The 16,862-nt window shown below is 37.9% G+C and overlaps 1 protein-coding gene across 3 annotated transcripts in view; it reads left to right on the top strand.

Annotated features, from left to right (window-relative positions):
- prkcea (protein kinase C, epsilon a) overlaps positions 1-16,862 on the top strand; it is a 67,081-nt gene that overhangs the window by 5,245 nt on the left and 44,974 nt on the right. For all 3 annotated transcript variants that reach the window (XR_014032048.1, XM_081392313.1, XM_081392314.1), the window contains exon 2: positions 11,937-12,000. Coding sequence is in view for 2 of the 3 variants with exons in the window: in XM_081392313.1 (XP_081248439.1) it covers positions 11,937-12,000 (64 nt within the window). In the remaining variant the exon portion in view is untranslated. The remainder of the gene's footprint in view (positions 1-11,936; positions 12,001-16,862) is intronic.

Here is a 16,862-nt window from a genome sequence, read left to right as displayed (position 1 = left end):
CGCCTGGGGCACATTGAGCATGCTTACAGTGAAAGGGAACAATACAGGTGACATATGAGATACTCTGGCAAATATGCCTGATCTGCACCGCTATCTACATGACCCAGTTACACACACACTTATACTCTCAGGTCTACAGCTAAATACAGCATACATGTGAATATCTATCTTCTTTTTGTAGCTAGTGCTAATGGGTTTTTAACTTCTGACTTGTTGATCTTTAGTGTGGATTCAGGGGGAAGTTAATGTAGTACAAAAATTAGTGATGGAAAATGGGATCAATTCCAATGTGATGGATTTCACATTGATCTTAGAGCTTTGAGGCCATTTCTCTTGGTTCCAGTGTTGGCATAGTTTTACGTTTTTTTTACTTTTTGGGTATAATTTAAGGTCTTTCATGGGGTCAGTACAATTCAAAAGTTTGGGGTCAAGATTGTTTTTTAGAAATGAATACTTTTATTCAGCAACGACACATTAAATTGGTCAAATGTGACAGTAAAGACATTTAAATGTTACAAAAGTTGTCTATTTTGGATAAATGCTGTTCTTTTGAACTTCCTATTCATCAAAGTTTCCACAAAAATATTAAGCCGCAAGATACTAACAAAATGTTTCATGAGCACCAAATCAGCATATTAGAATGATTTCTGTATGATCATGTGACACTGAAGACTGGAGTAATTCAGCTTTGCCATCACAGGAATAAATTATATTTTAATATATATTAAAATAAGAAACTGTAATAGGCTTTTGAACTGTAGTGTACATATTTCAAAATGAATTTCTAATTATCTTTTAGGCACTATAGGAGCATATTATGCTTGTTAATGTTACAAATTGAAGCTGCATTCCGTAACTTTTTTGGGTTAAAAATGACCCCAAAGAAATTTTTGAGCAAGTACACAACCAGCCAGTGTTCAAAACTATTTCTTACCTTAGCTCGATTCAAAACGGTAAGCTTGTAATAATGTTTTTAATTCCAGTGGTACTGGTGGATTTCCGCGGGAAATTCGAGCATGTCATTACGTCACATCTGTACACATAAAGAAGGCGTCTCGGCTAGTAGGCTGTATTGCGTGTGAGGATGTTGGAGGTGGAGATTTATAGCCTTTTCTCACAGCACTTGATATAATTAAACTTATCAATTTGATGGCGGATCCAGAAAGGTACAAACGACAATCACCAGTGACAAACCATGCGAAAACAAGAATAATATTAAGGCATTAAATGTAGTCACGCTATGCTGATGTTGTTAATATTAATAATTTGAGAACAAAGTATAATTTGCACGGTTTGACGTGATAGTATAAGCGATCGTTAGATTTAATCAGTGCGATTTACTGCAATGTTTTTTTTTTTCCTTAGTTGGTCAGAAAAAAAAGTGAATGTTACTTACTTGTTCAGATGACATTTTCCGCTAAAAATTCTTATGATGGTCATACTTCCAAAAAGTAGAATCTGTGATTCCAAATGACAGTATCCACACCGGCGCGGTGACTGACAGCCGCACATTCTCCTCAAAACATTGGATTCATCCGCATGCCGAGGCACAACAAACGTAAGGTTGATAATTCCGCGAATAACTGCAGTTGCAGATTTCGAACAGAGATGGCGACAAAGAGGAAAAACTTCAGACTGCAGCTTTAAATGTATTAGTATACATTTCTGCTGAAAAAATTAAAGAACTAAAGAAGTGCTCATAAGGCCCACAGAGAGGCCAAAGTATCCCATCATCACCATCATCATATCTGCAGTCATCTTCACTGCAGGAGCCCGCAACAGACTTGAATCCTCTCAGCACCCTGTTCACACTCTGCATGTGCACAAACACACACACACACACATACCAGTGTACCACAACCATCAGCATGTGCGGGCATTCTCGCTTTATGCCTGAGATTAAATCAAAGTAATTCACACCTCATGATGTTTGAGACACAAAGGGTTGTAGTCTGTTCCTGTGCTCGCAGTTACATGAACGTTTTATCTCCAGATGGCTGTTTTCATTTTGTCGGGTTTTTTTTTTTTTTTGCGCTATTTTCTAAATTAAAGCCGTGAAGCCCTCTCAGGACCCAGTGTGTATTCAAAGTGAATTCCCATCAGACCTTCAAAGGTTCTCATTATTAGTCTGTATCATGAATAATGCACAATTAGCCCTGGTGTGGTGTCTTATTAGTAATTCATGGAGCTCTGAAGGTTTCACTCAGAGCCGGTGTGTTCACGGAGCTGAATGTACTCGTATGGCCACATTTGTGTGTGATTTTGAGTGTGAATGGGAGCCGTGCGTGCCGCTCAGCCGTCATGCTGAGGCTCTGCTGTTGACAGATGGACGTAGGAGGACTGTTGCTGAGCTCAAACTGTCTTAAAGAGAGGGTAAGAAAAGGATGGGGAGAGTATAAAGGAGGAGAGGGCGAAATTGAGGAGGAGTGGAAAGAAAGTGTTCCTCTGTTTAATCCTAGCAGAGAGATTCATTTAGAAATCAGTGGCACATGTGTTTAAAACTTCTTAGACCTAGTTTTGATTTCCCAAGTGCACAGTTAGGAGAAGTGTTTTCAGTCGCACGCGGTATTTCTGTCTCTCTCTCCCGCATCCCTACAGTGGGCTCTCATAGTCAAATCAACAGTCCTAATAGGACTAACAGCTTAATGTGATATACTTGACCACATCCTCATCCTTTCATATTTAGTTTTTAAAGAAACAGGCTGTTTTCTTTTTGTATTGTCAGGAATGGATTGACGCATTACTTTTTATATTTAGTCCTGAGACGCGGATCCATAAATCGCAACCTCCTCCGTGTATACTGAATGTACAAGATAGAAATGCAGCATAAGCTGTCTTCCCAGTGCATCATACAAACTAATTCAAACTTCATGTTTATATTGAAGGGTTAGTTTACCAATAAGGGTTAGTTTACTCACCCTCATGTTGTTCCATGTTGACTTTGTGAAACATAAAATAATATATTTAAAAATGTCTGTTTTTTTTTGTTTTTTTTTTTGCCCATGAAGTGAAATTTTATGATTTTTCTAGTGATTTCCTTCCCCTGGCTGTCATATATGGATTTGGAACAACCTGAGGGTGAGTAAAGGCCCATTCACACCAATGATGAGAACTATAACAATACATTTTTAATAATCGTTCTAATTCTATGAGAACAGTCCACACCACAACTATAACGATATCAACACAGAGGAACAATATCATTGCAGTCATTTCAGAATGATTTTTTTTCCAACTGATCAATGATAAAAAAATTGACAGCCAATCAGAATCCATCTTTCTTAAAAGACCTTAAGCATTTAAATCCGCAGATGATTTAAAGGAATAGTTCACCCAAAAATGAAAATTCTGTCATTAATTACTCACCCTCATGTCATTCTTCTTTGGAAACACAAATGAAGATCTTTTTGATGAAATCTGAGAGCTTTCTGTTCCTCCATAGACAGCTACGCAACTACCACTTTGACGCTTAAAGTTCATAAAGAGATCGTAAAACTAATCCATATGAATTTTCTGAAGAGACCTGATCGCTTTATATGATGAACAGATTTAATTTAGGCTTTTATTCACATATAAACATTCATCAACTCACACATCAGTTGTGGTAAACAGGAGCTCAAGTATGTTTGCTTGAAGTGCGAGAACCAATGAGGTTCATTCTCGTGTTACGCAGCATGTTTGAGCTTCTGCGAGAGGTTTGTTCTCACATGTCAAGCAGATAAGGTTTGATTGAGCTTCTGTTTATGTTAACTGATCAGTGTTAAAATGTGAATAAAAGCCTAAATTCAATCTTTTCATCATATAAAGCAATCGAGTGTCTTCAGAAAACTTTGTCTAAACCTCTCAATTCCTATGGATTAATTTACAATCTCTTTATGAATTTTTTGAAGCATCAAAGTGGCAGTTGCGTAGCTGTCAACAGAGGGACAGAAAGCTCTCAGATTTCATCAAAAATATCTCGATTTGTGTTCTGAAGATGAACAAAAGTCTTATGGGTTTGGAACGACATGAGGGTGAGTAATTAATGACAGAATAAGTGCATGCTTATAATAAACAGGACATTATCTTCTGTTGATGCTAATGTAGTTGTCGTTCTTTATATTCATCGTTCTTGGTGTGGACTGGCCTTAAATTAATCAAAAAATATATTTTTTAAATCTGAAACCTGTTGTTTCAAAAACCTCAGTTTGTTTTTTGACCACTGAGTAGTGCTAAGCATTTTTCCATGGAGACGCGCATTCGGAAGAGCGTGAGCGGCATGTGTTGTCTGTGGCTTGTGGGTATCTGTTTGCACAGCGGTGATTAGAACTGAGAGAGGGCGCGTTAAGGCCAATGAGGGGTGCAAATTCAGGCACCGGAGGACAGTAACCAGAGCAAGAGTTTGTTTTCTTTGTGTTGTACTTGATATCCTTTCCGCATACACACCACACTGACATATGCGCATGTGTGAAGCAAAAAAAGTGATTTTTAGCGGATGTATGAAGTCAGTTCTCCTCAAGTTCTCACAGGTGTCCTAACAGACTAATCACAGGTGTAGGTGGTCATCACATTAACTATTGAAAATGTTCCACTAACATCCCAGATACTTTCCAGAAACTGTACAAATACTTCTTGTTGCAACTTTGAACAATATAGTTGTATGTGTTATTTAGTAATTTTGTGCTTTACAAACATGGAAAGGTATACTTGTGAGTACAACCTTGTCTCTGATAATTGTCCTTACATTCCATACAGGATAAATAAAACTAGACACAAATGAGACAATTTTTTACATCAGTAAGACAACTGATCTTTGTAACCGTTGTGGATAGTATTTCTCAAATAATTTGGTCTTTTGAATGAATTTGAGAAAAGTTCATATTGAAATTTGTAGGATTTGGTATCTTGGCAGATCTGGGTCTTTTAGAAAATCTGTGAGGCAGGAGACTCTTCACAGTATCTGTTTGTTCTCTATGTCTTTTAATGTCTGTCTAGGAGAAACAGTTGAGATATTAAAGTGATCTCATATGTGATATCTCTTTTCTAAGGGGAGGGACAGTGAGCCTCTTGAGCTGTGGGTGTGGACAAGGTTTAGCCACAGGGTGTTGCATAAGAGGAGCTGATTATGTCCCACAGCTTATCTCTGGGTTTATCCTCCCTTTCTCCCCATTCTCTCTCTCTCTCTTTGAATTTTTCTCTTTTATTTCCCAGTTATGTTCTCATGACATCCATATGATGCCTTTAGTTTGACCCCCAGTAGCATCCACTGTTTTAATTGGTTTTGTGCATTCTACAGTGACTTGTGCGAAAGTTTTAGACGGTGTACTTAAAGGGATAGTTCACTTTGAAATTTAATTTTGGTATGTTTTAGCTTACCTCAAGGGCATCCAAGATGTAGGTGTCTTTGTTTCCGCAGTAGTTTCAATTTTGATATTTTTAGGTCAAACCGTTCTTGTCTGGCAGTCATATAATGCAGGTCTATGGTCACCACCTCAAAGAGCATGCACAGAGAATGCCAAATTAAACAATTCCCCATCGTAAGTACACATTGATGGTCTAAGACACGAAACGAGCGGTTTGTGTGAGAAAACGAACAGTATTTATATCGTTTTTACCTCTTGTACACTTTCCGGCGCTTGCGCAGACTAAGCCAGAATGTCAGACTAAGCCAGACTAAGTCAGATCACTTGGACGTGGTTGTGTAGAGGTAAAAACAATATAAATACTGTTCGTTTTCTCACACTAACCGCTTGTTTCGTGTCTTAGGCCATCAATGTGTACTTACGATGGGGAATTGTTTAATTTGGACTTCTCTGTGCATGCTCTTTGAGACAGTGACCACAGACCTGCATTATACGACTGACAGACAAGAACGGTTTGACCTAAAAATATCAAAATTGAAACTACTGCGGAAACACAGACACCTACATCTTGGATGCCCTTGAGGTAAGCTCAAACATACCAAAATTAAATTTCAAAGTGAACTATCCCTTTAAATATGAGGCAGTGAACTACACATCCCATGAAGCATTGCAAATGATACTCCAATCAGAAACAACAGTGCAAAAGAATAAAACTATTGACCTATAGTGAGCTTAGTATGTAATTTATAATTATTAAATCACAATTTTTGTAATGATAAATAAAGGTTACGCAAACTAGGAATGTTTATGCAAATATATTAGTAGTTCTAAAAGCAAATTTGGGCGTTTTTAGAATTGATAAATTAGAATAATTTTTCAAAAGCAAAGTTGTGTGTATTCTATGCATTCTGTGTAGGTGTGAACAGTCGGTTACAGTGGCACGTATGAGATTTTGTGTATGAAAAAGGGGGAGCAAAAAGGACCGAAAAAGAGAGAAAGCCTCAGAGATGCCACAGAAAGAGGAAGAAAGAAACAGCACAGAAAAAGATAAAGGCAGTAAGAAACAGTTTCTCTTTGCAAGTAATGTGATCTAACACTCTGTAGCAGTGCTGCTGTGCATTATTCAAAAGGGACAAATCAGTATTGATTGACAGACTGATGTACATCTGTCTGCACTGTGTGTCTGTGTCTGTGTCTGTGTGTGTGTGTGTGTTTTCTTCACTTGTTCATTGTATAAAAGCTATATTTCTTAAATGTTATCAGTATAATATACATGGTTGACATGTACGCATTTGACAACCTTCTGACACAAATTCAACAGACAGATTAACTACATCAGTTTGTCCAGTCTCAGTAAGCAAGAGTAAGCATTTTAAAGTAATGCTCTAATGCACTGTGGGGTGAGGAAGTCTGAGACCACGTTTAAAATTCTTCTCATTTAAATGAAGTTTTTTATTTTATTTTATTTTTTATTTTATTTTGAAAAATGTAAAACAAAGAAATGTTATGACTTAAAATTATTTAGAAAAATGTAAGATTCTGTTCTATTTCTGGGTCACTTATTAAATAATAAATGGAACATTTATTTGTTGTAATGCTGGAAAAATATCTCAGATGATATAATTATATTACATATTTTATAACTGCAGTTTCACTAGTGATCTCAAACTTTTGGGCCGCATTATATTTTTACAATTCAGATGTCATTAAAATGCAGTTAATGCAACTTTTTAGACTTAATTTGCCCCAGTTTTACTGAGAAAGATATTTAATAGCAGCATCTTTTGAGCCATATAAGAGAGACTGGTATCATGCCACAGGCTCTGTTTCTTTCACATGAGTTCTTCTCTTGTCATATTTGGCCTTGTCTCAAATGATGTACGTGACATAGACTTTGCTTGCCTGCATTTGCACATGCAAGTAAAGACAACAAAATTGTTTTTCATTTGTCATTTTAGGATTCAGTTGATGCTTATAAGCAACCCTGTATCTCTGCAGATAGAGCCAAAAAATGATTTCCTTAACCAATGTTTTGTCTTGGTCCCCAGTAAAAAAAAAAAAAAAAAAAAAAAAAATGTATGTGTGTGTGTATATATATATATATATATATATATATATATATATATATATATATGTGTATATGTATGCATATGTGTGTGTGTGTGTGTGTGTGTGTGTATGTAATGTGTGTATATATATATATATATATATGTATTTGTATATATATATATGTATTTGTATATGTATTTGTGTATATATATATATATATATATATATATATATATATATATATATATATATATATATATATATATATATATATATATATATATATATATATATATATATATATATATATATATAATATGTATGTGTATATGTCTTTAAAACAAAATGTATTTTATTAAGTATTTCTTTTTCTCTTTTTGTTCCTTATGCCAATGGCAAATTGGTTTTATGCATAAATATCATAAAATTTTATTAGATTTACAGTGTGGTAAAAAAAAAAAAACTCATTAAAGGGGTCACCTGATGCCCATTTTCCACAAGTTGGTATGATTCTTTAGGGTCTTCATGTACAGTTTGTAACATACTTTGGTTAAAATTCCACAATGGTTGTGTAAAACAACACCCTTTTTACCTCCTCAAAAATAGCTCTGTTCACAGCGACCCGTTTCGGTGCATGTCTCTTTAAATGATAATGAGCAACTGCTCACCCCACCCCTCTCTTCCGTGGGCCGTGTGTTGACCAAGCGGGAAGGAAGTCGACCGGAAATTGAAGCCGGCCGCATGCCACCATCTTGTAGCAGAACTTCACCTGCTGTTAGCATTCCATTGACTCCCATTCATTTTGGCGTCACTTTGACAGCGAATAACTTTACATCTGAGGCGTTTGAAGACTCCATTTGTCCATTATTTATTTCTAAAGAAACACGACAATGTATAAAATGCTCCATTACCTTGTAGCTTATGTTATGGCCGTAGAAGCAGTTTTTGTAAAAGTAGGCTAACGATTGCGTCATAACCACACGACTCTCTGTCGCACAGTAGAGAGATTACCGTATGGACAGGAGGAGAAGCTTGCGGGCAATCGGGGGGACGTGGAGGCAAAATTACAAAATAATTAATCAGAATACCTAGCAAAAGTTTCTCCTGCTCCTAGCTCATGAACACCTCCCACACTCTCCGTCTCTGCAAGTTTCGGAAGGGAATGATTCAGATTTCTCATGCCACAGCCACTAGAAGACAGACGGGTTGCTCACCTCACATCTACGTCGTCACGCTCAGTTTGAGTCGGTTTGAGTCTGCGCGTCAGGAACGGAAGTCCCAAAAAATCGCAAAAAATGGGCTTCTCTTGTCTCAATTGAGTTCCAATGAGATGGCTCTGTCCACTTCTTATACTGTCTATGGTGTTGACACAAGTAAAGTGCTGCCTTGGCTGACTTTATACAAATGGCTGAGGGCGGAAATATGCTAATCCGAGACAGTCCGTCAGTGGTTGTGGGCGGGGCATGAGCAATATGACATCATACTGCTCAGAAAATCCCAAAGGCTTGATTATTGAGAGTGTTGGAAAAAAAAGGAGTGAATGGATTTTTTTCATTGTATGGTGGTTGTGTCCACACACTGCAAAGACACATTTATATGCAAATACCATATAAAAGTGAATTTTGCATTCGATGACCCCTTGAAGTAAATCTTAACTTAAATTTTAAATCTTTAAAGATTTTAACTTAAAATCTTATTTAAATGTTTTACTGGAGAAAAAGACAAACAAATATTGATTTAATATTGAAAAACATTGTTTTAAGCATAAATGTAACATAATTAGTAACGTTTATACTTAAATCAAGAACAACTATTTGCAAATGGAACAAGAAAAATAAAGTTTAGGGAAAAAGTTAAAAAAGTCTTATTTGAAGGATTTTTAGAAATTGTTTGCTGGAAACCTAGACAAAAATCATTTTAAAGAAAATGTGCGCCTTGATGACTTTAACTAGACTGCCGTCTGCAGGCTTTCCTGACAGCAGCTTTGGAAAGAGCTTATACATACACGACCAGCAAAGCTGCCTTACCAACATTGTTTAGCAAAGCATGATACTGGTTTCCTGGAGAGTGTCATTGGAGAGACTAGAACACACCGCTCTATCCTTGCACGTTCACACACATGCAGTGGCCTTTCCTTCCTCTGCTAAATTTAGTGGCCGTTGCACCTCAGAGACAAACACACTCAAGGAGGCTGCTGTTGTGTTGAATGGAATCTCGTGACATCACAGGAAGGGGGGGGTGGGGGGACTGAATAACAGACATGTCATCACCCTGTTAGCATTTCAGATGACATCACCAGTGGTTCTGCAGTCGTAACTTTCGTCTTACAGTGATTTAAAGGGATAGTTCACTCAAAAAAGAAAATTCTGATGTCATTTACTTACCCCCATGTCATCCCAAACCCATAAGCCTTTGGTTAATCTTCTAAACACAAATTTAGATATTTTTAATGAAGTCTGAGAGTTTCTGTCCCTCCATTGAAAGTCCAGGTAACAAAAACCTAAGATATATAAAGGTGTCGTAAAACGAATCAATATGAATCGAGTGATTTAATCCAAGTCTTGTGAAGAGATACAATCGCATTATATGATGAACAGACTTAAAGGGATAGTTCACCCAAAAATGACAATTAGCCCATGATTTACTCACCCTCTAGTCCTATCCCTATCCTAGGTGAATATGACATTCTTCTTTCAGACAAATACAAACAGAGTTATATTGAAAAATGTCCTGGCTCTTCCAAACGTTTTCAAGGGTGGGCTAATTTTCATTTGTGGGTGAACTGTCCCTTTAATTTATGTTTTTATTTACATATGGACACAATTTTTGCCAAATGTGATTGTGCTCTTATGTATGTGTGTCGATCATTGTTTAGATGTAAATAAAAGCCTAAATTAAATCTGTTCATCATATAAAGTGATTTTAGCTCTTCACAAAATGACTTTTTCGAAGATTAACCAAAGTCTTGATAATGACTGGATTTTTATTTTTGGTTGAACTATCCCTTAAAAGCTATTGATTATAATTTCATCAGATGACTGCAGGTAGATGGCCTGATGTGTTCGAGAGTGCGACACGACAGGCTCGGTTTTCGAAAGTGCAGCAAATTTTGATGATTTCATCAGGAATTAAAGCGATAAATCAGGGTTTTCCCCTTAGCTTAGAGAGCAGGTAGCCTGGAAATCCAGACCCAAATCTGAGAGATTAAGGGTCTGGCATCGACTAATGAAAATCGCCCAGCTCGAGGGGCGGCACCAAGCATGCATTTGAAAATCTCACTGCACGCAATTGGCTAACACTACGACCAATCACAACAATAAGCCCTATACGCTTAGCTACCAGCGGAGCTAACTGGTAGATTAGACTCTTGCAAAACAGCAAAAACGTCCTTCTTGCAAAGGAACGATTGGAGCGCCGTCTTCTGTTCCTCTAAAGCCAAGTCTAACTCGTTCATTATAGCGGCCAAAGCCGTTTCAAACAACTGGTGTTCACCCATAGCCATCTTGCAATGTTTACTAGTAATGACTTTGACGTCACAGTGCTGTCGCCACCTGTTTAGCTCGCCTCTGGCCCGCCTATGTCAGATAACCCGATGTGATTGGTGCAGCTCGGATACAAGGGCATATTTAATGAGCATCATTACTTGACACCAGAGTAACTCGCTGAGCAAATTCAATTTGTGCTCTCGTGTGAACTCTGGATTTCCAGGGTAGAGAGCAGGTTAAACTCAGGGCAAAACGACAGAACCGCAACCTCCACGGCACAAACTGTGACCGAAATCTGTTCTGCTGCAGAGCTTGTGCTGTTCTTCATGTCCTAATTCCTGTATTCAGGAAGAGGAGCGGTAGTGCTGATCTGGCACCGGGTCCGCAGTGTCCCTGACGATCTAGATCACTGTGAAGAGAAAAATAAAACAGGCCTCCTATTTTGAGACGCTCTATGAATGCAGCTCGATATCTCTCTCTCTCCGACACCTCCATCCACCTCCACATATGCACCGCAGGGCCCGTATTTTCGCTCTCTCTCTCTCTCTCTCTCTCTCTACATAATAAGCTTAAGCAGTGGTTTCCTGACATTGTGGATCTGGTGCCTCTCCCAGCTCCTCTCCCCCACGCGGAGTTGATGGAGAGTGGGCGTCGAATCTCGGCTAGGCGTCGGGCCCATGTGGGGTCTGCGTGGGTCGCTCGGGGATGTGCTGCACTGGCAGGAAATTGTTTGAAAAGGAATTATAAAACCGAAGCAGTTTCCCTGCCAACTCTCTGCCACCCTCCATCCTTAGAGACAACAAAAAGAGGCAGAGAGCAGGAAGTTAGTGAGCGCGTGTGCGAGGGGCCCATCCCTGTAGAGAGAGATTCATAGAGGGAATCTATTACTGGGATTGTGAACTTTGGCATCAGCTGATAAAAGTAAAGGTGATGTTGAATTGAGATGTTTACGGAGCGTGTTCACAAAGTCAGTGGATAATGTGCTTCTGGATGAATTCGTCTTCCTTTCGTGCTGAGATGCTGTCCTCTGATTGGTTTCTTTTGTGTTTCCTCTCTACAGATCGACTTGGAGCCTGAGGGGAAAGTGTACGTCATCATTGATCTGTCGGGATCCTCCAGTGAAGGTGAGACTCTTGAGTCCACAGCAAATTAACACAAGAAGTTGACAGAATTGTATGTGTGACGTCAGGCATGCAAGGAAATTGCTTACAAAATGTTAATATTCAAAAGTTTGGGGTCGTTCAAAGGAAATTAATCCTTTTATTCCACAAGAACACATTAAATTGATCAAAACAGACATTTATCATATTAATAAAACAAAATGTATCACAGTTTCTACAAAATTAATAAGTGCAACTGTTTTTAAATTGATAATAATAAGACATTTTTCTTGATCAAATAAAATGTATTCAGTGCCATATCAGAATTATATCAGCATATCAGAATGATTTCTAAAGGAACATGTGACACTGGAGTAATGATGCTGAAAATTCAGCCTTGCCATCACAGGAATAAATTACTAATTAAAATATATTAAAATAGAAATTTAGTTTAATTTAATTAAACTGAATTTATTTTAAATTGCATTAATATTTCACAATATTACTAAATAAATAAATAAATGCAGCCTTGGTGAGCATAAAAGACTCAAAAGAAATATGAAGTTAATATATAAAATGCTTGAATATTTAGTTTAATTTTATGTTAAACAGACTAATGTTAAGTAAAACGGACTAAAATGAATTAATATGAAACTAGTATTTACTCAATTTAAAAGGAAATGGGCATCCAAAGACAAAAACTGTAAATAAAAGGGAAAAAATGAACATTTCTTTTGTGCTATCATTGACAACTGAATAGTAATGATCTGAGAACTGGTTTGTCTGTCCTGATGGTGGGCGTTTGATAGATTCATGAAATCCTCTTGGTTTTGTTATACATCATTAGTGCATCAAGAGAAAGTCCTGTGCCAAGATACTTATGAGAGGAAGTGTGTGTGTGTGTGTGTGTGTGTGTGTGTGTGTGTGTGTGTGTGTGTGTGTGTGTGTGTGTGTGTGTGTGTGTGTGTGTGTGTGTGTGTGTGTGTGTGTGTGTGTGTGTGTGTGTGTGTGTGTGTGTGTGTGTGTGTGTGTGTGTGTGTGTGTGTGTGTGGAAAGAAGCAGTGTCCATTAGGGAAATCCCACTCTTTAACTAGTGCGTGTGGGGGCTGAAGCTGTTCTTTCCTGGGTGTGTATCGAGCATATGTTCTGAGAGCCCACTCACAGACCTGAGGCTGGTGCTGGGAGATGCCTTTCTCCAGTTGAGGTTAACTAATGATGCAGACTTGCTGGACTGTGATTCAGGAATAGCTTTGATTCCCCACTCCGGTTTTAACTGACTGGATACATTAATTGAGATGATCATGACAGATAATCTTCACTGAATAACAATTCAATCAAAATTCTGACAAAGGAGTGTTCCTGTGTTTTAAAGGAAATAGTCCACTCAAAAATGAAAATTCTGTTATCATTTACTCACGCCATTCCAAAACTATATGACTTTTGGTAAAACTTTACAATAAGGTTTATACTGTAAGTTAACATAATGTATTAACTAACAATTAATACAATATTTGATACAGTATTTATTCATCTTTGTTAAAGCCACACTAGGTAGGAATTCCGTTTTGGTCAAACAACGACCCCTAGAGTCGCTGTGGACTACTTGTATTTAACGTTACTGTCGTAAATACCACTCACGCAGAGCAGTCTCTTCACTCACGGCCTGATCCCCTCCCCCCTGTATACCGGTCCCTGTTCAGTCGATGGAAGCTGTAACGAGTGGAAATAAGGTGTGTCCCCTTTAAGAGCTGCGCGCGCCCTGTTTAACTTTCGGCAGTCTGTATTGTATGTGCGCCTCGAACATTAAGTAAAACGTAAGCGGATTGTTTCTGTTTGATGCTCATTCATGTCCTATTTTTGTCTATCAAGTAATGCTGTGGACGGTAAAACGTGTGACAAACAGTTACACGAGTTCGATTGGGTAATAACAGAGACAATTTATATAAAAGGACTTTGGTAATAAACACAATGCGTTTCAAATCGTCGGACATCGAACAAGCACAGCTAGCCTCCGAGGATGTCTAAGTTACTAATCCATCAACAAGAACGCCAGGTGCTTCTTAGCTCACACCAACGAGTGAAAGCTTGTCCGAGTGATATACAATAAGCAATATACTTACAAGTCCAACAGCTTGTGAGGACGTGTTGGGGGAAGTGAGGTAGCCTATGCCGTAAAGCAGTCGAATTTTATAGTTCTTTTTGTGCGCGGGTTACTACCCGAACCCCGAAGTTTAAAAGTACGATTAAAAACTATACAGACCCCGTCAGGCTATGGCAGACATGTCATTCAACCTATTGTAAATCGATGTACCATCACAAGAGTCTTGGAAATATATTATGAAGGTTGAAAAGTTACCTAGTGCTGCTTTAATGTTAGTTAATAAAAAATACAGTTGTTCAATGCTTGTTTATGTTAGTTCACTGTGCATTAGCTAATGGTAACAAATACAACTTTTGATTTTAATAATGTATTAGTAAATGTTAGATTAATAAATGTTAATTTAGATTAATAAATGCTTCAGAAGGATTGTTCATTCTTAATTCATGTTAAATAGTTAACATGTTAACTAATGAAACCTTATTGTGAAGTGTTACTGACTTTTTTTTTATCCTATTGAGCAACTGCAAATCACATTTTGACATGTGTATATTTCAACTTGGCATATCAGTCCATGTTGCACAAGGTTTGACGTCAAGGATACCAAAAGCAAATGAGATGCATACATTTCAGGAAATCAGAATTTTGAAGTCAAGTCATGCTATGCGAATTTGATAATGGTATCATAATTTGTGCTGTTTTAGCTATAGTTGAACAGTGCAACGCCTGTATCCAGAATTTCTTAGCTCTTTTCTTTAATTTATGGTCAAGAAGACTACAGTCACCATTTTTTCCCATTCATATGTATAAGAGTGAACTGTCTCTGCCTTTTACAGTCTGTTTTTAACACAAAGTTACTGTATTGTATGGTTTCAGAAAACTTTGAACAAAGGAGTCATATATGGACATGATACTGTTATGATTTTTTTTTTGTCGGTTAACGGCACTTTTATGACAAATAATAATAGTCTGCTAAATTTGCTTAAAAAAAAAAAGTAAACTATACAGATTTGGAATGACATGAGAGTGAGTAAATGATGACCACATTTGTTTTAGATTTAACTAGCTCTATTGAAGCATGAATCATTCTTTTCATTTGACAGATTATTGGTGTTTCGACACTATGAGCTGTGATAATAGACCTGCAAATGTGTACGTTTACGCACAAATGTAAGGAGCAACAAACAACAACACAGCGCCCACACAAAGGCATATCCACACAGTCTCAACAGACAATAAAATGCACACATTCAATCTCTGTCTAAATAATAGTTGTGTTGTCTGGATGTTGCGTTAATCACAGGCCTCTTTTCAAAGGTGTCAGTAAACTGAGGATGAGCTTGGCTGGAGATCACTTAATTCTAGCGTCTCCGTGCAAACAGTCAGTTAGTGCTAATGTGTGACTTTGCTCTGGGCATAAATGAGAGCTCAGCATCCCTCCAGTTTATATCCAGTGGTCTGAGCAAAGCCTTGTTCTGTATTATTGTACATACATCTATTGATCTCTAGTTGATCTTTCATATTGATCCAAAGCACTGCTTGTTCTGACCTGCCTGAGTGGGGTGAGTTGACATGCATGAGAATCCCAACAACAAAAAGAAAGATCAGGTCAGTCCAGTATATTAGTAGAGACTGACAAAATATCAATAGATGTGCACACTCTAAAGAACTCCCAGAATGTATCAAAAAGCACTTTCAAAAAAGAAAAAAGAAAACCTTTTAAAAAGCTCCCTATTAGATCATGAGTTGGGTTGGGAACCAATAGTAATAATATTTTTTTACATTTATGTAGTGCTTTTCTCGTCACTAAAAGCACTTTACATCTCCACCTGGATGATGCAACGACAGCCATAGTGCGCCAGAACGCCCACCACACACCGGGTTATTGGTGGAGAGGAGAGAGTATATGGGGATGATTAGGAGGCCGTGATGATTGACAGAGGCCACTGGGCAAATTTGGCCTGAATGCCGGGGTTACACCCCTACTCTTTTTTTTTTTTAAAGAAATCCTGGGATTTTTTGTGACCTCAGAGAGTCAAGACCTTGGTTTAAAGTCTCATTCGAAGGATGGCGCTTTTTGACAGTATAGTGTCCCCATGACTATAATTGGGTGTTAGGACCCACAAAGACAACAGGGTGAGCACCCCCTGCTGCGAGACAACCAAGAACCAGTCCTAATTAAGAACATTTAAAGAAGCACATTATTTTCATGTTCTCTTCTGGTAATGGTTCGAAAGTGCCTTGGAAGTTGGAACGCGCAGCTTTGTATGATGCGTTGATGTAATTTCCACTGAAACAGGAAGCTAACGCGGGACGTATTGAATGGCTCCTCCCCCTTTTCAAATAGCCAATATCATTTAGTTGACAGCACCATGAAAGCGAATCCGAGCGCTGGTGATATGCTGGATTCAATAGTAGAGCTGTGAATAAAGTCTAGCCATTTCACTCCTAACTAATGTACAGTTGGAAAACGGATTAAAACTCGAGCGTTTGAGCAACCGAACACACATCTCCAACCCATATTGCTCTGTGACGTGTCAGCGGTCGCTTTGGCCAGGTGGTATTTATAGCACAGGGAGTGGGACGTTTATATTCTAGAGAGCATTTGATTGGACAGAAGATGTGATGAGAAGCTGAAGTCTGCGGTGATGTCATAAAAATCCGTGATCCATTTTAGTGGAAGTGAGAGACTGTAAGTTTTGAATGCTTATATCTCCTAAATACAGAATTTTTCATTGTTTTGGAACAAAACGTCTTATTCATAACCTCAGATTAACATTTAACAGAT

Source organism: Scardinius erythrophthalmus (assembly GCF_964197995.2).
Source record: "Scardinius erythrophthalmus genome assembly, chromosome: 18".
NCBI classification, from domain to species: domain Eukaryota; kingdom Metazoa; phylum Chordata; class Actinopteri; order Cypriniformes; family Leuciscidae; genus Scardinius; species Scardinius erythrophthalmus.
This window is presented reverse-complemented; position numbering and strand designations above follow the sequence as displayed.